At 41.8% G+C, this 16,725-nt stretch overlaps 1 protein-coding gene across 2 annotated transcripts in view; it reads right to left on the bottom strand.

The window, feature by feature from the left end:
* Window positions 1-16,725, bottom strand: part of ppm1h (protein phosphatase, Mg2+/Mn2+ dependent, 1H) — a 59,310-nt gene that overhangs the window by 3,412 nt on the left and 39,173 nt on the right. For both annotated transcript variants that reach the window (XM_036952547.2, XM_090204151.1), the window contains 3 exons: window positions 15,033-15,096; window positions 12,940-13,047; window positions 56-207 (listed from right to left, as the gene is read on the bottom strand). In XM_036952547.2, the coding sequence (XP_036808442.2) occupies window positions 56-207; window positions 12,940-13,047; window positions 15,033-15,096 (324 nt within the window). The remainder of the gene's footprint in view (window positions 1-55; window positions 208-12,939; window positions 13,048-15,032; window positions 15,097-16,725) is intronic.

The raw sequence follows: 16,725 nt of genomic DNA, 5'->3' as shown, positions 1-16,725 counted from the left end.
CTGTCTATCTGCCTGGGGGCAGCAGCTGTGCTACAGTAGAATGAGCGGAACATGCCTATGCTGGTCATCAGGGTCACAGTTGGCCAGGAAGCAGGTGACTGCCTCGGCAACCTCCTGGTTGGAGAGAACGTCCCACAGCCCGTCTGTCCCCATCACCAGGACGTCATCTGCCCCGTGTTCGTACTGAGTCAGAGGGTACACTTTGACCTGTAGATGGGCATAGAGGGAGGTAAATGGTTATGTTATTCCAGAGAGAAGATCACAGAGGCACATCCTGTCTGTAAATCATTTGTAACATGTCTCCACCACTATCAACTCAAAGTTTATTGGTCGCGTACACGGTACGTTACTAGCTCCTAACAAGGCCGTAAAATGACACAGTACACAATATTAAAACGTATTCAAAAAAATTATCAAAATGTCAGAATAAATTCAATTAACAACCAAATAGCACTGCAACAGTAATCCAAATGCAACCTATACATATATACACAATGTACTAAGAATAATATGTACAGCAGTAGATAGTGGGTTATGAATCCAGTATAGAAATAAATATGCAGTGTGTACAAACAGTGTAACTAAAATGTAATGTACAGTAGTAGAAATATTAGAATGAGCTACAGTTGAAGAAGTCCGAAGTTTACAATACACCTCAGCCAAATACATTTAAACTCAGTTTTTCACAATTCCTGACAATTAATCCTAGTAAAAATTGTCTTATTTAAAAAAAATAAAAAATAATAAATAAAAAAAATAAATAAAAAAATATATATATATATATATATATATATATATATATATATATATATATATATATATATATATATATATATATATATATATATATATATATATATATATATAAATATATATCACCTTTATTTAACCAGGTAGGCTAGTTCTGATTTACAACTGCGACCTGGCCAAGATAAAGCAAAGCAGTGCGACACAAACAACAACACAGAGTTACACATGGTATAAACAAACAGACTTTTATTTCTAATGTGTTATTTACTGTATATGTACAGTGTGCGCAAATGAGGTAAGATAAGGGAGGTAAGGCAATAAATAGGCCATAGTGGCGAAATATTTACAATTTAGCAATTAAACACTGGAGTGATAGATGTGAAAGTAGAGATACTGGGGTGCAAAGGAGCAGAAAAAATAAATAAAGTATGGGGATGAGGTTGTTGGGTGGGCTATTTACAGGTGCAGTGATCTGTGAGCTGCTCTGACAGCTGGTGCTTAAAGTTAATAGGGGAGCTATGAGTCTCCAGCTTCAGTGATTTTTGTTCCAGTCATTCGTTCGAGTCATTGGCAGCAGAGAACTGGAAGGAAAGGCGGCCAAAGAAGGAATTGGCTTTGGGGGTGACCAGTTAAATATACCTGCTGGAGCGCCTGCTACGGGTGGGTTCTGCTATGGTGACCAGTGAGCTGAGATAAGGTGGGGCTTTACCTAGCAAAGACAGGTCTGCCTTAGGTCAGTTAGGATCACCACTTTATTTTAAGTATGTGAAATGTCAGAATAATAGTAGAGAGAATTATTTATTTCAGCTTTCATTTCTTTCATCACATTCCCAGTGGGTCAGAAGTTTAGATACACTCAGTTAGTATTTGGTAGCATTGCCTTTAAAATGGTTTAACTTGGGTCAAACATTTTGGGTAGCCATCCACAATCCAACCACAATAAGTTGGGTGAATTTCGGACCATTCCTCCTGACAGAGCTGGTGTAACTGAGTCAGGTTTACATGCCTCCTTGCTGGCACACGCTTTTTCAGTTCTGCCTACAAATGTTCTATTGGATTGGGGTCAGGGCTTTGTGATGGCCACTCCAATACCTTGACTTTGTTGTCCTTAAGCCATTTTGCCACAACTTGGAAGTATGCTTGGGGTCATTGTCCATTTGGAAGACCCATTTGCAACTGATGTCTTCAGATGTTGCTTCAATATATCCACGCCCTCATGATGCCATCCATTTTGTGAAGTGCACCAGTCCCTCCTGCAGCAAAGCACTCCCCACAACATGATGCTGCCACCACCGTGCTTCACGGTTGGGATGATGTTCTTCAGCTTACAAGCCTCCCCCTTTTCCCTCCAAACATAACAATGGTCATTATGGCCAAACAGTTCTATTTTTGTTTCATCAGACCAGAGGACATTTCTCCAAAAGTACGATCTTTATCTCCATGTGCAGTTGCAAATCGTAGTCTGGCTTTTTTTATGGCGGTATTGGAGCAGGAGCTTCTTCCTTGCTAAGCGGCCTTTCAAGTTATGTCGATATAGGACTTGTTTTACTGTGGATATAGATACTTTTGTACCCGTTTCCACCAGCATCTTCACAGGGGCCTTTGCTGTTGTTCTGCGATTGATTTGCACTTTTCGCACCAAAGTACGTTCATCTGTAGGAGACAGAATGAGTCTCTTTCCAGGACGGTATGACGGCTTTGTGGTTCCATGGTGTTTAAATGTGTGTACTATTATTTGTACAGATGAACGTGGTACCTTCAGGCGTTTGGAAATTGCTCCCAAGGATGATCCAGACTTGTCGAGGTCTACAATTTTATTTTCCTGAGGTCTTGGCTTATTTCTTTTGATTTTCCCATGATGTCAAGCAAAGAGGCACTGAGTTTGAAGGTAGGCCTTGAAATACATCCACAGGTACACCTACCTCCAATTGTCTCAAATGATGTCAATTAGCCGATCAGAAGCTTCTAAAGCCATGACATCATTTTCTGGAATTTTCCAAGCTGTTTTAAATGCACAGTCAACTTAGTGTATGTAAACTTCTGACCCACTGGAATTGTGAAACAGTGAAATATAAGTGAAATAATCTTTCTGTAAACAATTGTTGAATAATGACTTGTGTCATGCACACAGTAGATGTCCTAACTGACTTGCCAAAACTATAGTTTGTTAAACAAGAAATTTGTGGAGTGGTTGAAAAACGAGTTTGAATGACTCCAATCTAAGTGTATGTAAACTTCGAAAACACATTTACTGGAAGAACTAACAGAATTTCGGTAAAATCAGTTTTTTCGTGTGTCCACATTTTCCAAAAACTCTTAAATATCTGATTCATCATTGAATCTGCAGAAAAAATGGGATGTCAGCTATGACATGGCACAGCAACTGACACAACAACAGGCACAACAACTGACTACACTGACTATTATTTTAATGAGCTCTGCCCCCAAACAATACCAAATTTCGTTGGTCTGAACCATTCATAGACGTCTATGTTTCACAAGTTAAGACAGCACAGTACAGTACAATATAGTGTACTCAACTCATGTGCTCTACTGTACAGTACTATACTTTACTGAACTATACTCTACTGCGCTGTCTAAACTTGTGAACCCAAATGTGGTTTGTCACTAGTATGATTTCCCATTGTAACCATTTCAATTGCATGAATTTTGGGAAATTCCATTACAGATTTAACGGAATTGAGTTTTAAAATCACTTAATAATTCATAAACCAAATTGATATTACAAAAAACATAACTGATTGATAGGTCTACCTTTACTTATTACTTCTGTGAACTTTCATTATTCTCCTTCATGAGGATGAGACATTTGAAAAGAACCTTAAAGATATGCAGGTTTTTGGTAAAATAATTTCAAACATTAGTTGGCAGGAGTCTTCAACATTTTTCTGTTTTGATGCATTTCTAATACCTTAAGATTTTTTCTAGTAGATGTTTTCTAAAAACCCATTTTCCATCTGTTTGACCAGAAATCAAAGCCTTTGCTTACTCCGAATCGTCAGGATGGAAAATGGTTGAAAAAAGTATATATGCCTTAATTTCTCACAAATATAGACTCTTAGCTTTCATTTGACACCCAATTTGAGATGCTCCTATGAACTTCACGTTGGTGCTCATGGGTCCTTTTACATGGGAATGACCTTTCCTTGAGCTTGATCTCATATTTTATGACAAGACAGCTAGAGCTTCCAGGTTCCACAAAGAGGTCTTCTAACTGTATAGATCAGTGTTACTGTGCCCATTACCTCTGCTACAGCACACTCTCTTTATGCATCTTCTGGAAAATATGCCGCCGACAGAGAGGACTGCCTTGCTTCTAGTCCTTAGGAAACTTTGCAGTAATTTGTTTTAATGTATACATGGTTAGCCCAGAAAATCTTAAGTGTTATTACATACAGCCAGGAAGAACTATTGGATATCAGAATGACGTCAACTTACCAGCACTACGACTTTCCTGAAGAGGATCCTTTGTCCGAACCACACAGGGCATTTGAACTGATTCCAAAACTGACCCAAAACAACCCCGCCGGAGAAGAGGCAGACGGAGCGGTCATCTGGCCAGACTTCGGAGGCGCGCACACTACCCACGGCTTCCAAGTATATTACTCGCTAATACCCAGTCTCCAGATAACAAGGTCAACAAAATTAAGGCAAGGGTTGCTTTCCAGCGAGACATCAGGGATTGTAGCATACTCTGTTTCACGGAAACATGGCTCTCTCGGGATATGCTGTCGGAGTCGGTAGAGCCACCTGGATTCTTTGTGCATTGCGCCGACAGGAATAAACAGTAGGGCAGGGGTGTATGTTTCATGATTAATGTCTCATGGTGTAATTGTAACAAAATACAGGGACTCAAGTCATTTTGTTCACCTGACCTAGAATTCCTCACAATCAAATGCCAACCATATTATCTCCCAAGGGAATTCTCCTCGGTTATTGTCACAACCGTGTTTATCCTCCCCTAAAGCCGATACCACGACGGCTCTCAAGGAACTTCACTGGACTTTATGCAATCTGGAAACCTTATATCCTGAGGCTGCATTTATTGTAGCTGGGGATTTTAACAAAGCAAATTTGATAACAAGGCTACCTCAATTCTACCAGCATACTGACTGTAGCACTCGTGTTGGTAAAACACTGGATCACTGCTACTCTAACTTCCGCAATACATACAAGACACTCCCCCGCCCTCTTTTCGGAAAATCTAACCACGACTCCATTTTGCGCCTCCCTTACTATAGGCAGAAACTCAAACAGGATGTACCTGTGCTAAGGACAATTCAACGCAGGTCTGACCAATCAGAATTCACACTTAAAGATTATTTTGATCACACGGACTGGGACATGTTCCCGGGTAGCCTCAGAGATTAATATTGACATATACACTGATTCGGTGAGTGAGTTTATAAGGAAGTGTATTGGATCATTAAAATGTACCCTAACCATAAACCATAGATAGATGGCAGCATTAGTGCAAAACTGAAAGCGCGAACCACCGCATTTAGCCATGGAAAGGTGACTGGGAATATGGCCGAATAAAAACAGTGTAGTTATTCCCTCCGCAAGACAATCAAACAAGCAAAATGTCAGTATAGAGACGCAATTCAACGGCTCAGACATGAAACGCATGCGGCAGGGTCTACAGACAATCACGGACTACAAAAGGAAAACCAACCACCTCACGGAACCTACGTCTTGCTTCCAGACAAACTAAACACCTTCTTTGCACGCTTTGAGGATAATACAGTACCACTGACGCTACCACTGACGCGGCCCGCTACCAAGGACTGTGGGCTCTCCTTCTCCGTGGCAGACGTGAGTAAGACATTTAAACGTGTTAACCCTCGCAAGGCTGCCGGCCCAGACGGCATCTCTAGCCGCGTCCTCAGAGCATGCGCAGACCAGCTGGCTGGTGTGTTTACAGACATATTAAATTGCTCCCTATCCAAGTATGCTGTCCTCACATGCTTCAAGTTGGCCACCAAAGGTAACTGAACTAAATTACTATCACCCCGTAGCACTCACTTCTGTCATCATGAAGTGCTTTGGGAGACTAGTCAAGGATCATATCATCTCTACCTAACCGGTCACCCTAGACCCACTTCAATTTGCTTACCACCCCAGTACTGTAGATCCACAGATGATGCAGTCACAATCACACTGCCTTATCCCATCTGGACAAGATGAATACCTATGTAAAAATGCTGTTCATTGACTAAAGCTCAGCATTCAACACCATAGTACACACCAAGCTCATCATTAAGCTTGAGGCCCTGGGTCTCAACCCCGCCCTGTGCAATTGGATCATGGACATCCTGACGGGCAGCCCTAAGGTGGTGAAGGTAGGAAACAACACCTCCACTTCATTGATCCTCAACACTGGTACCCCCCACAAGAGTGAGTGCTCAGCCCCCTCCTGAACTCCCTGTTCGCCCATGACTGCCTGGCCATACACGCCTCCAACTCAATCATCAAGTTTGCAGATGACACAACAGTAGTGGGCTTGATTACCAACAATGACAAGACAGCCTAGGTGAGGGCATGCCGAGTGTGGCGTCAGGAAAACAACCTCTCACTCAACGTCAATAAAACAAAAGGAGATGATCGTGGACTTCAGGAAACAGCAGAGGGAGCACCACATCAACGGGACAGCAGTGGATAGGGTGGAAATGGTCCAAACTGAAAATGGTCCACACAGAAAGTGTGGTGAAGAAGGCGCAACAGCGCCTCTTCAACCTCAGGAAGCTGAAGAAATTTGGCTTGTCACCTAAAACCCTCAAACTTTTAGATGCACAACTGAGAGAATCCTGTCGGGCTGTATCACCGCCTGGTACAGCAACTGCACCGCCCACAACCGCAAGGCTCTCCAGAGGGTGGTGCAGTCTGCACAACGCATCACCGGGGGCACACTACCTGCCCTCCAGGACACCTACAGCACCCCATGTCACAGGAAGGCCAAAAATATCAAAGACAACAACCACCTGAGCCACTACCTGTTCACCCCGCTACCATCCAGAAGGTGAGGTCAGTACAGGTGCATCAAAGTGTCTATCTCGAGGCCATCAGACTGTTAAACAGCCATCACTAACACAGAGGCTGCAGCCTACATACAGACTTGAAATCATTGGCCACTTTAATAAATGGATCACTAGTCACTTTAATAATGCCACTTTAATAATGTTTACATATCTTGCATCACTCATCTCATATGTATATATTGTATTTTATACCATCTATTGCATCTTGCCTATGCTGCTCTGTCATTGCTCATCCATATATTTATATGGATATATTCTTATTCCATTCCTTTACTCAGATCTGTGTGTATTAGATAGTTGTTGTGGAATTGTTAGATATTGCTGCAGTGTTGGAAGCAAAAGCATTTTGCTACACTCGCAATAAGATCTGCTAACCATGTGTATGTGATAGAGGTCGACCGATTAGGACCAAAAAAAAAGCTGATACCGATTAAAAATCGGACGATTTTTTAAAATGTATTTGTAATAATGACAATTATAACAGTACTGAGTGAACACTTATTTTAACTTAATATAATAAATCAATAAAATAAATGTAGCCTCAAATAAATAATGAAACATGTTCAATTTGGTTTATATAATGCAAAAACAAAGTGTTGGAGAATAAAGTAAAAGTGCAATATGTGCCATGTAAGAAAGCTAAAGTTTAAGTTCCTTGCTCAGAACATGAGAACATATGAAAGCTGGTGGTTCCTTTTAACATGAGTCTTCAATATTCCCAGGTAAGAAGTTTTAGGTTGTAGTTATAGGAATTATAGGACTATTTCCCTCTATACCATTTGTATTTCATTAACCTTTGACGATTGGATGTTCTTATAGGCACTTTAGTATTGCCAGTGTAACAGTATAGCTTCCGTCCCTCTCCTCACTCCTCCCTGGGCTCGAACCAGGAACACAACGACAACAGCCACCCTCGAAGCAGCGTTACCCATGCAGAGCAAGGGGAACAACCACTCCAAGTCTCAGAGCGAGTGACATTTGAAACGCTATTAGCGCGCACCCCGCTAACTAGCTAGCCATTTCACATCAGTTACACCAGCTTTATCTCGGGAGTTGATAGGCTTGAAGTCATAAACAGTGCAATGCTAGACGCACAACGAAGAGCTGCTGGCAAAACGCACAAAAGTGCTTTTTGAATGAATGCTTACGAGCCTGCTGCTGCCTACCACCGCTCAGTCATATACTTGTATGCTCAGTCAGATTATATGCAATGCAGGACACGCTAGATAATATCTAGTAATATCATCAACCATGTGTAGTTAACTAGTGATTATGATTGATTGTTTTTTATAAGATACATTTAATGCTAGCTAGCAACTTACCTTTGCTTACTGCATTCGCGTAACAGGCAGTCTCCTTGTGGAGTGCAACGCAAGAGGGGCAGGTGGTTATAGCGTTGGACATGTTAACTGTAATGTTGCAAGAATGGATCCCCTGAGCTGACAAGGTGAAAATTTGTCCCACCAAATTAACCCACCGTTTGTCCCACCCAAATTAACCCACCGTTTCTAGGCCGTCATTGAAAATAAGAATGTGTTCTTAACTGACTTGCCTAGTAACCTTTTGAGGGCATGGCAGATTTACGCCCCCTTTGGAGAAATTGGGTACCCCTAGTAAACTGAAATTTTTTTTATCAAAAATTGCTAATATATGCATATAATAATTATTATTGGATAGAAAACACTCTAAAGCTTCTAAAACCGTTGGAATTATGTCTGTAAGTATAGCAGAACTCACAGGGCATGCATTCTTCCAAACTAGTTTTTGTGGCCATGAAAGTTGGAGCAACTTTGACGTCATGGCCCCCACCCTTCCCGACCACTTATGGATCTGGGGACACTTTCCATCTCTTCCACTAGATGTCCTCTTTCTTTAGAGCGTTCAATCGTTCAAATCGCGCGAGAATTGGCCCTATAGGAGTGATTGGAGTAAGTGTCGTGAGAAAAAAACCTGTGCGTTAGGGCGCGAATTGGTCACAGCCATTCCTTTGTTCCAGCACTCCTGGGAAGAGCAAACGATGCCCGGTTGAATTGAAATTTGTTTTGTGTGTTAAAAACATCATAAAGCTTGCTTCTGCACTTAGTTTGACCTGTTTAGTCGACATATAATATGTAATTTTGAAGTTTTGATGCGCAACGTTTCCGGACCGGAGGACGTTTTGGGTGCATTTCAGCTGATGTTATTAGCAGTAGCTAATACAAAGACGCAAGACTTGAAACCAAACGATGTATTGGGTAAGTATGAACCCTTCCAGAACATTCTGAACGAAGACCATCGAAGGTAAGGGAATATTTATGCTTAAATCTGTGTTTCTGTTGACTCCAACATTACGTGGAAATGTAGCTTGGAACTGAGCGCTGTCTCAGCATATGGAATAGTGTGCGATTTCTGTAACGTTAAAAATAAATCTAACACAGCGGTTGCATAAAGAAGCAGTGTATCTTTCTAACTATATGTAGAACATGTATATTTAGCCAAAGTTTATGATGTCTATTTACGTTATCTTGCCGAGCTACCTAGATTTCCTGCGGGCATTTTTGAGTAATTTCTGAACATGAGTACATTGTAAATGGACATTTATGGATATATATGGCATATATCACTATCACTGTCATCTGATGAAGATTTTCAAAAGGTTAGTGAGCGATTTATTTTTTAATCCTGCTTTTATAATTTTATATTTTCTGGGACAAAATGGCTGCCACTTGTCTTGGTTTCGGTGGTGGTCTAATATAAATGTGTGGTGTGTTTTCGCCGTAAAACATTTAAAAAATCTGACATGCTGGGTAGATGAACAAGGTGTTTATCTTTCATTTGAGCTATTGGACTTGTTAATGTGTGGAGGTTAAATATTTCTAAGAATATTTTTGCGTTCCATGCGCCACGGTTTGAGCTGAACGGGGGGGGGGGGGGGGGGGGGGGGGGGGGGTGTTCCTCTAGAGGAACTCCTGGCATCAACATTAAATAAAGATTAAATAAAAGGTGTAAAAAAAATATATATATATATAAAATATATATATATATTTTATTATATATTATATATATTTTATTTTTTTAAATCGGCCAAATTGGTGTCCAAAAATACAGATTTCCGATTGTTATGAAAACTTGAAATCGGCCCTAATTAAATCGGCCATTCCGAATAAATCGGTCGACCTCTAGTATGTGACCAATAAAATGTGATTTGATTTGATCTGGTATAATAAAAAATGGCATCCTGCTGCATGTCACAGGACAAAGTGCCATGGTTTTAATGTAATGATGTTTCCATGTGCTGGTAGAGGGAGTACTGTAATGGCAATGAACATTGCCATTTTGCTATGTTGGTACTCCATAAGAGGCGCGTCCTTCACCTCACAAATACAATACCAGTCAGTCAATGAACAAACACAGCATGATGACATTTTTGTAAAAGTGGTTGTGAAAGAATCAAAGACTTATCATTAATGTATCATCGGTCATCCGTGACATGTTGTTGACCTTATGATCACAATTCAAAAAGCTATCGGCATAAAAATAATGCCTCTGTCTGACTGGAATAACAACCAGTGGGAGAAACAATAAAGAGTCTATTTCACAATGTACAAGAGACTCTGACATTGAGATGCCTTACTGTAAAACAATGATGACACTCCCACTAACCGCGTCTTACTTCTGACCTACAAGCACCACTGTTTGAAAATATGATCAACAGGAAATGCCTTGAACCTGGGTTCACTGAGTCTGAAACTGTAGAAACCACTGATGACCGGATTCCATAGCAATTCACGATCTCCATCGTATATACAGTGCATTCGGAATATTCAGAGCCCTTTACTTTTTCCACATGTTGTTATGTTACAGCCTTATTCTAAAATTGATTCAATTGTCCCCCCCATCATCAATCTACACCAATAACCCATATGGACAAAGCAAAAACAGGTGTAGAAATTTTAGCAAATGTATAAAAAAATATATATATATATAAAAAAAACTGAAATATCACATTTATGTAAGTATTCAGACCCTTTACTCAGTACTTTGTTGAAACACATTTTGCAGCGATTACAGCCTTAAGTCTTCTTTGGGTATGATGCTACAAGCTTGGCACACCTGTATATGGGGAGTTTCTCTCATTATTCTTTGCAGATCCTCTCAAGCTCTGTCATATTGGATGGGGAGCATCGCTGCACAGCTATTTTCAGGTCTCCCCAGAGATGTTCGATCCGGTTCAAGTCCGGGCTCTGGCTAGGCCACTCAAGGACATTCAGAGACATGTCCCGAAACCATTCCTGCATTGTCTTGGATGTGTGACTAGGGTTGTTGCACTGTTGGAAGGTGAACCTTCGCCTCAGTCTGAGGTCCTGAGCAGGTTTTCATCAAGGATCTCTCTGTAATTTGCTCGGTTCATCTTTCCCCTACATGCTGACTAGTCTCCCAGTCCCTGCTGCTTAAAAACATCCCCACAGCATGATGCTGCCACCACCATGCTTCACCATAGTGATGGTGCCAGGTTTCCTCCAGACGTGACGCTAGGCATTCAGACCAAAGAATTCAATATTGGTTTCATCAGACCAGATAATCTTCTCATGGTCTGAGAGTCTTTAAGTGCATTTTGGCAAATTCCAAGCGGGCTGTCATGTGCCTCTTACTGAGGAGTGGCTTCCGTCTGGCCACTCTGCCATAAAGGCCTGATTGGTGGAGTGCTACAGAGATGGTTGTCCTTGTGAAAGTTTCTCCCATCTCCACAGAGGAACTCTGGAGCTCTGTCAGAGTGACCATCAGGTTATTGGTCACTTCACTTCACTGACCAAGACCCTTCTCCCACGATTGCCAAACTGAGGCAGCCAGCTCTAGGAAGAATTGAGGTGGTTCCAAAGAATGATGGAGGCCACTATGTTCTTGGGGACCTTCAATGCTGAAGAAATGTTTTGGTACCCTTCCCCAGAACTGTGCCTCAACACAATCCTGTCTTGGAGCTCTACGGACAATTCCTTCAACCTCATGACTTGGTTTCTGCTCTGACATTCTCTGTCAACCTTATATAGACAGGTGTGTGTCTTTCCAAATCACATCAAACAAACACAAAAGGTGGACTCCAATCAAGTTGTATAAACATCTCAAGGATGATCAATGGAAACAAGATGCACCTGAGCTCAATTGAGTCTCATAGCAAAGGATCTGAATACTTAAATAAGGTATTTCTGTTTGATAAGTTTTCACTTTGTCATTATGGGGTATTGTATGTTTTTTTAGAATAAGGGTGTAACCGAACATAATGTGGAAAATGGAAAGGGTCGGAATACTTTCCGAATGCACTGTACATACTGTCTGCAGATGTATTTACAGTCGCTTTAAAGTTTAGAGCAACAGCAAGGGAAGATAGACAGCAAGGATAGAGGTTCAAAACAAGAACTCTTAAAAAAAAGCACACTGTCTGAACCATGACTGAACTCAAGAGGGCTTTGAAATAAAAGATCAAGAGAGTATTGAGAGCTTGTGACTATCAGGAGTCAGGAGAAAATTGTTCAGTGAAGGGTTGGTTGGGAGCTGAAAACTCCTTTTAGGACGATGAGTTGAAATATTTGTATGTCATACGTCAATGTTGGTATGTCACTAACTTCAATGCAGACAAGATAATGGTTGTATGGAATGATGGGCCCTGATCAAAAGTAGTGCACTATATAGGGCAGGGTTGCACAACTGGCCAGTTGGTGGTTTTATTTGGAATTTGAATTGTTGCCGTTAAGAAACTGTACAAAAAAAACCTAAGAAATCAGCTCAAAGTTATTTTAATGTAAGAAATCTGTTCCCAAGTTCTCCCATGCATAAGAGAGACACACAACGTGACCGTATTCAAATGTAAGCAAGGTTTGAAATGATTATGTTTTAGTCAAACTGTTTGGGCTTCTTGTGGTCAATTTGCAGTCTACAAATGATTTGTAATTATGTTCCGGCCCCCCGACCAGCTGGCTGAATTTAGTTTATGATCCCTGATATAGAATAGGGTGCCCTTTGGAACACAAACGCAGTTTCCTGTCATTTGATCATGATGACCTTGGTCAATAAGGTCTGATGCAGTTATGGCACTATTACGCTCTCCAGGTTATTGATAGACAGGAAATAGAGAATAAGTAGCACCGTACTCTACCTCTGGGCAGCAGGACAAAAAGGGCTTGATGTAGATGTTGGAGTCATGCACTTTGAGCTCGTGGTCTCCCAGGCCCCTGGTGACCCCGATGGTAGCCAACACACGTGCCTGTGGAGGGATGAGACCATCAAAGAGAGGAACTATAAACATTACCTCCCTCTGACCCTATGATCCTCACTCCCCGACTCTGTTTTGGCAACAAGTATTATTTCAAACCAATGTTTGGGTTAATTTGATCCATTGAAGTCCTTTGATGTGTGTGAACCTCAGGGTCAGAGTCAATTCTACTGGTTTTTCAATTCTGTCTGTCAACTTCACGGGAGAGGAAATTTAAATTCCAACCATGAATTGAATGATTCCTCTTTGAAAAAAATCTCCCTATTAAATACATGGAATGAATTTCAATTCACTGCTAGAATCGACTGAGTTGAAATTCTATTTACCCTGGCCCAAATGAACACTAATCTCCTCTGTCATTTAGGGAAAAATTTGAACTGGACCAATGATGGCCTCATGACTTTAATAATGATGACCCTCAATGATATCTCCCTGGAGACTGCTCTATGCTACAAGATACAGGACTACAAATCTTATCTTCATAAACACACACACACACACCCTAGAGGTTAGAGAGGCGAGTCAGCAACCGGAAGGTTGCCAGTTCAAATCCCGGGAAGTGAGCTGACAACCAGAGGGTTGCTGGTATCTAATCCTAGATGCCATTGCCTGCTATTGTGCCCTTAGCAAGGTACTTAACCCCCCAACAACACCCTGGGCACTCAGCCCTCCGCACCTCTCCAAAAAAAACTGTATGTGTGTGTTTAGGAGAGGTTGGGTTAAAATTGGAAGTAAAATTACAGTTGGACCTTGGGTGCAATTGACCAATAAAGTCATTTTAATCTTAACACACAAACACCATTTTAAAAAATAAAAGGCAAATAAACACAAGCACCGCTGCATAATCCAAGTTGCCATCTCAAATGCAATGGAAGTGATTGTTCATTGTACAATGAAGCAAAGCACAACATCATGACATGTTCCGGTTCTGTGAATCCTTAATAATCTCTCTCCTCTCTACCTAGTCTGAGACACCAACATTGTCTACGGTCTCCCTCATTTGTACACTGTGTGAAATTCCTTTTGATTCCTACTGTCTGCACATATCGCCTCTGCCTCTGAAAAAGGGCTAGCTGCTTGGGAGCAGTGCTAATTGTATAAGGAGCCATGTGAGGAGGAGAGAGAGAGGAAGGAGGGGACGAGAGAGGAGAGAGGAAAAGGAAAAAGAGAGGAGGGAAGACAGAGGGGGCGAAAGAGTATAAAGGGGCGAGGGGAGAGAGAGGAGAGAGGGGGGGCGAGGAGGCAGTCGTACAGTCAGTTGGGCTGAACTGGGATCAGTATGCAGTGCAGATGCCACAACAAGAGCGAGATGAGAGAGAGAGAGGAGAAAAAGAGGAAGAGTCTAAGGGGTAAAGACAGAGATAAAGCTCTTCGGCGGAGGAGAAACATCCTGGGATTAATTGTTGAGCGTAGGTACGGCCCCGACAGGCTGTGCCGGTCTTTGAAGTGCGGTGGTGTTACTCCAGCACAACCCAATCCTCTCCCCTCCTATCACTCTATATCGCTCTCCCCCTCACTTCAAAGGAAGGACTCAGCTTGGCCGGCACTTGATGTCGTGGGCACAGCCGACTGTGATAGGAGGCTTACTGTGGTGTGGTAACAGACTGCACTTGGGTGACATCTGCCTGGTCCTCATCTAACGACACAGCCGACTACTGCCTGCATGTCAGATGTGTGGCAGAGGCCCTAATATGCAGGGTAGCATACGCTGATAACCAGACTTTGGCTTTGCATCTCAGGAACCACATTAACGTGATATAGACTAGCAATCGTATTGTGTGTTCAGTGACACTGTTATAAAGATGGTCTGGAATGCCACCACAGTGAGCCTTCCTGCAGACAAAGACTGCTCCTTCCTCCACAGCGTGACAGTGGGCTGACTAATGGTGCCTCAAACAAGGCCGTGGGAGTAGCCCCGTCAACAGGCTGGGTCCAGAGAGGCTGAGTCCGGGGCTAACGGGTGAGAGCAGTCTTACCTTCTTCCCTTCGCCATAGATTAGGGGAAACTTCAGGTCGTCGTCCTCAATGGTTTTATATGCCCTGCACACAAGAGAGGAGAGAAGACTAATGTTTTTTTGGTTTTATGGCAGCCAGGCAGGGAGGCAGGCAGCGGTTCGCATGCAGTGTGCTATGGAGATACACCGCCTCATCGCCTCCCTCAGGGCCTGCAGCCTAGACGAGTGAGGAGACAGAGATAGGAAGAAAGGATCAGAGAGAAAAAAAACACACGCAGACAATGCAGAAAAGGAGCGATGGATAGATTACTTAGCATATTTTTCTAGTTGATCTTGTGAAAATATCCCCTTGTGACAAAATGGTAATTGCCAATGAATGTATGAGATGAGGTGTTACCGTTTCAGATTGTTTTGGTGTGTGTGTGTGTGTATATAGGGAGGGGTGATCTACCACCCTTGTATATTCCCCCATATTCTCATTCTGTGGGAGTCGATGAAGGTGCCATGGAAAGGTCCCAACATTCACATTTCATTTGAATCTGGGTATCTATTGTACATGAAATGTTAAAAAGTCCATACTGTCTCCAATGTACTAGTGAGTCATGAACATGACACTTACTTCCCTTCATTTTTCAATGTAAACCTTCCACCTTTCTTGCTGAGCAGCAGTTATGACCATATCGAAAATAACCACCCGATTGCCACAAATCCCACACCGTTATACTGACTAAAATGATTCTGGGTTTCCTACTCTAAATTCACACCTGCGTGTTAATGTGAAAAACACCGGCTTGGTAATGGAAGCAGTCTCTCCATACCTCGTCAGATGCATTTCAGCTGTGCTGGTGTAGAGAGAAGAGGGTTAGACAAGACTGGAATGGTTTTCGGATTACAGGTTCCACTCGGGGAGGGGAGACCATATGTTTCCACCCTGGGCCAGCAGGTCTCACACACTCAGCACTTTGTGCAGACTGCAGAGCTAGAGCTGAGGCCAGGTTATCCAATCATCCATTTGGCATTACATGAACTCTGCATGTAAGGCTGTGCACAGAAATGCTGTCATGTGCTTTAGCCTTTTAATCTATGGTCCTTTATGACTCTGCTGACCTAAAACTAGAATAGAGAATAACTATTATAGTATCATACTGTAGTTCATTTCATTCAACATTTTACCTGAATAAAATACCTAATAATTAAAGAAAAACAGTGTAATTTTGAATTCTGTACAGTTAGCGTGGGAGAAGAGAAAAAAGTATTGTCTATTAATAAAGAGAAACTACATGGTATTGACAATTTAGATGGAAAACTACTGAGGATGGTAGTGGACTATATTGCCACTCCTGTTTGCCATATCTTTAATCTGAGCCTCGAGAAAAGTGATTGTCCTCAGACATGGTGGGAAGCTAAAGTTATTCTGTTACCCAAGAAAGGTAAAGTGCTCTTTACTGGTTCTAACAGCCAACCAATCAGTTTGCTGCCAGGTCTTAGCAAACAAAACAAAAACATTTTGTGACCAGATACAATGCTATTTCTCTGTGAACAAATTAAACAACAGACTTTCAGCATGATTTTAGAGAAGGGCACTCGACATGTACTGCACTGACACAAATTACTGATGATTGGCTGAAACAAATTGAGAAGAATATTGCGGGAGCTGTATTGTTAGACTTTAGTGCAGCATTTGATGTTATTGACCTTCATCTGTTATTGGTAA

The sequence above is a fragment of the Oncorhynchus mykiss genome, chromosome 2 (assembly GCF_057628025.1).
Source record: "Oncorhynchus mykiss isolate SJ-2025 chromosome 2, ASM5762802v1, whole genome shotgun sequence".
NCBI classification, from domain to species: domain Eukaryota; kingdom Metazoa; phylum Chordata; class Actinopteri; order Salmoniformes; family Salmonidae; genus Oncorhynchus; species Oncorhynchus mykiss.
This window is presented reverse-complemented; position numbering and strand designations above follow the sequence as displayed.